The sequence below is a fragment of the Wolffia australiana genome, chromosome 3 (genome assembly GCF_029677425.1).
Source record: "Wolffia australiana isolate 7733 chromosome 3, ASM2967742v1".
NCBI classification, from domain to species: domain Eukaryota; kingdom Viridiplantae; phylum Streptophyta; class Magnoliopsida; order Alismatales; family Araceae; genus Wolffia; species Wolffia australiana.
In genome coordinates, this window is record NC_135837.1 from 9,881,510 (window position 1) to 9,885,690 (window position 4,181).

The 4,181-nt window shown below is 44.1% G+C and overlaps 1 protein-coding gene across 1 annotated transcript; it reads right to left on the bottom strand.

Annotated features, from left to right (window-relative positions):
* Window positions 1-250: 250 nt before the first annotated feature.
* LHCB3 (light-harvesting chlorophyll B-binding protein 3) lies at window positions 251-2,560 on the bottom strand. Its single transcript, XM_078572472.1, has 3 exons — window positions 2,366-2,560; window positions 1,416-1,577; window positions 251-875 (listed from the first exon to the last, which is right to left on the bottom strand). The coding sequence occupies exons 1-3, from the start codon at window positions 2,486-2,488 to the stop codon at window positions 366-368; spliced, it is 795 nt and encodes a 264-aa protein (XP_078428598.1). The 5' UTR covers window positions 2,489-2,560; the 3' UTR covers window positions 251-365.
* Window positions 2,561-4,181: the final 1,621 nt, after the last annotated feature.

Consider the following 4,181-nt stretch of genomic DNA (forward strand, 5'->3'; position numbering starts at 1 on the left):
CCTCTGATTAGGTATTTCGAACTGGTCTATAATGATTGTCAAGTGCGTGAGTTCATGCTGGCCTTGAAGGATACCTCTACATTGCAAATCCGAGACGGTTGGTTCTGTTTAGTTTGAAGGTTGGGCCATTTCAGGCACCCGGCTTGGTTAATTCAGTTCTGCCAAAGATAGCTTGGTTAATTAAGCCACTTGAACAATACTTTAGCACATCTACATTCTAAGATTTAATGGAATAAAACTCGAGAAGAAGTTTCTTTCGAGGAAAAAAACTCAAGAATCGGTGAAACTAGTAGACATCTTGCAATAATTTACAACAGGCCAGGGTACAAGTTTTGCAAGGCAGAGCGAACACCGAGGCAATAAATTTAAGACCCAGGAGCGAACTTAGTGGCGTAAACCCAGGCGTTGTTGGCAACAGGGTCATCAAGGTGGTCAAGCAGGTTCTCAAGCGGGCCTTTGCCGGTGACGATGGCCTGAATGAAGAACCCAAACATAGAGAACATGGCCAAACGGCCGTTCTTGATCTCCTTCACCTTGAGCTCAGCAAAGGTCACTGGGTCGTCAGCCAGACCCAATGGATCGAAGTACTGGCCACCAGGATAGAGGTCGTTGCCCTCGCCAACGCCGTCCAGGCCGTTGATGCGGAACCCCTCGACCAGGCCCATTAGCAGGACTTGGAAGCCAAGTACTGCGAGGATGCTCTGGGCGTGGACTAGGTTAGGGTTTCCGAGATAGTCCAGTCCTCCCTCTGAGAAGATCTGAGCACCGGCCTTGAACCAGACTGGCTCCTTGAAGTCCACCTTCACCCACTTCTCCAAAACCTCAGGCGTGATGCAGCCCAGTGCCCCCAGCATGGCCCATCTCCCGTGGATAACCTGCACAACCCCATGCAATCTTGTTATTCAGTTTGGAAATCCAAAGTGGACGAAAATGTGTTCTCTCCTACCCTATAAGTAGGGCCTCACACGTTACGTCCCAAGACAGACGTGAGGATGTGTTGACATAACTGGTCAGTAATCTATTATAAACGCTGTAATATGTGCAACTAAATTTAATCATCTATAAGATGTCAGTACAAGAAGATCCTTCCAGCTTTGGATGCAGAACTTGGCGGTGACATAAATCCCTCCCTAAAACTCTCACAACGGCATGGTCTAGTCGACATGTACCATCGATGAAAGAAAAATGAGGAAAACATCAAAGAAAACTAGTTGAGAACTCTTCTAGTTCTCAGTTACGTACTCTTTCATAATGTATGGCGCAACCAAACTGTTGGTTCGCAAGATTGTTGTTTCTCCTCTTTTTTCTTTAACCACAATATCTTTCTCATTTCGCCTCATCTTAGCAGTAGAGGTTCCCTACGCTTCTTCCTTTCAGACTATCTTTGGAAATAAATTACATAAGTTGAGGCTCACCTCGAGAGCGCGGTTGCGGGCGAAGGCTTCGGGGTCGGCGGAGAGGCCGGCGGTGTCCCAGCCGTAGTCGCCGGGGAACTCGCCGTTGAGGTACGACGGGGTCTGAGCGGAGAATGGTCCGAGGTACTTCACGCGGTCCGGCCCGTACCACAACTCGTTGCTCTGCACATTACCATTTTCAAACTTAGCCGCGATAATGTCGGATAAATCCTACAGTACTCTCTCTCTCTATAGATATGTACATAACTCACTACCTAAATCCTACAGTACTCTCTCTCTCTCTCTATAGATATGTACATAACTCACTACCTAAATCCTACAGTACTCTCTCTCTCTCTATAGATATGTACATAACTCACTACCTAATTCATCAGTCTGTATATCTTCCCTATCCATCGATCTATCTATCTCACTACACAATTTATCAGTCTGTATATGTTCCCTATCCATCGATCTATCCATCTCAGTACCCAGTTTATCAGTCTGTATATCTTCCCTATACATCTATCTATCTATCTCACTACCCAATTTATCAGTCTGTATATATTCCCTATCCATCGATCTATCTATCTCACTACCCAATTTATCAGTCTATATATCTTCTCTATCCATCGACCTATCTATCTCACTACCCAATTTATCTGTCTATACATCGTATCTCTGCCTATCTATTTCTCACTGCCTTTCTCCTGTATAACTACCTGGCTTTCGGTCTATTTCTCCCAAAGTCTGCCTCTCTCTTCCTTATCTACCTGACACTATGTCTGTCTATCTCTCTATCCGTCTATAAGAAAAACTTACTTCTTCCCTCTCCTTCCCTCCTTTCCCACTCAATCTATATTTATATCTGACTGTTCTTTCACCCTATCAGTCAGTGAATCTTCTCTCTTCCTTTTCTCGCTCCATCTGAAAACCTCGCAAAATCTCAAGTAATCGTCCTCAGTTCTTACCATGGTGAACTTGCCGTTGCCCATGGCGACGACATCTCTGAGGGCGCTGGAACTCCTCGTCTGGCCGAGGAAGCGGGTCTTCAGGACCGTCGCTGAGCCAGCTGCCGTCACCGTCGCCGCCATCTCCGCTGCAAAATCTGAAGACCTTTCTTTCTCTCTTTGCTTGAGTTCTCTCTTCGAGTCTGCAGTTTAGTAAGAGACGTGCGTAATGTATACGAGGCGATGAAGGTGAGAAAGACTACGTAGCGGGGGTTGGAGGATTTCGCTTGCCGAGCTCGGCCAATGGGATGGTTTCGAAGGATTGTGTTGAGCTCCACGTCACGCTGCCCTTATCTCAGACATATCCTCTAAATTCTTTTCTGGGATTTTCTTCAGTGCTCCGTCCGTCCTTTGGGAAGCTCTCCTATCCACATGTTTGGAGAGAGAGGTGAGTGATGTCATCCACCCGGGGCCACTGCATCATTTTATTTGGCACTATCTCACTCTCTTTTCTTCTTCTTCTTCTTCTTCTTCTTCTTCTCTCTCTCTCTCTCTCTCTCTCTCTCTCTCTCTCTTTCTTTCGCTCTCTCCCTATCTCTCTCTTTTTCTATTTCTCTCAGTATCTCTCCCAATCTTTCTCTTCTTCGTCAATATCAGCTCTTGGAGTATCAAATATATGTGACTAATTTGAAAATATTAATGGGTATTTTGTCTATATATATTTGATTTTTACATCAGGAGTAGACACTAAACGAGTCTAGTTAAAATTTGATGGGCATCGTCATATTCGGAACAAAAAACATCAAATTTTCATCAAAGGTGATTACTGCATGCACTTGGGCCAAGGAGCGAGCAAGTTTTTAATGAGATAGTAACTCAATGATTTATTCTTTTGGATTGACATGATAAACCTTTCATTAAGTCAAAAGCGCCCAGTTGGTGCAGTTTATCATTTCTTTAGGGTTTTTAAATAATATGAAGTTTATCCAAACATTTCACATAAAAATAGAAACATATGTAATTGCACATATATATATATAACTATACATCTATGTATCAATAAATAGAGGCAAATATTTTTATATATTGGAAGATATATAGAATAAAGAGAGATATAGAATAGAGGGCAAGATAAAAATACATATATATTTAAAAAGGTGCATATCCAGATAGATATATCCACATATAGAAGGAAATTGATTGAGATATAGATATATAAATTAATAAATAGAATCAGATAGATATACATACAAATATGCATATAATATAAAGAGAGAGGTATAGATACATTGATGGGGGACCATCCAGCCTTAAGGACATATCTTCTATGTTTTTTTGCACGCCCAGCGTGTATGTGTATTTTCTCCCTAATTTGGGCCCTCCCTTTTAAACTTTTGGGTCTTCTTCCCTTTTTCTAAAGGGGAAGGCCCATATTTCCCCAATAAGAGGGGGGGGGGGGGGGCCCATCGTAAGAGAAAGAGCCAAGTGAAAAAAGAATTGAGTCAAAATGTAGTCCATTAGTATTTTCTGGGTTATTTAGGTACTTTTTATTAGTTTTAAACTTTGTTTTATTTACCAAATTGCCCCTACAAGAGATAGAGGGGTTAGGGTTTCATCATAGCTTCGCTGGAGCACCACCGTCTCCGCCGCTGCCAGCGCCGGCACGGTGTGCGGGTTTGTCACGCCGCCGCCGAGGGAGGTCGCAACCGTCGCTGCGTTCCACAGTCACAGCCGCGAGCCGCAGCCACCGCTGTGATTCGCGGTCGCAGCCGCAAGAGCAGCCGCATCCACCCGTAGCGAGCACAACTGCCGCAGCCGCCTGCAGCAACCGCAGCCG

Excerpts from the sequence above, each read along its gene's own strand:
- LHCB3 (XM_078572472.1), bottom strand. The coding sequence starts at position 2,488 with ATGGCGGCGACGGTGACGGCAGCTGGCTCAGCGACGGTCCTGAAGACC. Across the intron at positions 1,578-2,365 it reads GCAACGGCAAGTTCACCATG|AGCAACGAGTTGTGGTACGG; the intron begins GTAAGAACTGAG and ends GGTAATGTGCAG. Across the intron at positions 876-1,415 it reads CCCGCAACCGCGCTCTCGAG|GTTATCCACGGGAGATGGGC; the intron begins GTGAGCCTCAAC and ends GGGGTTGTGCAG.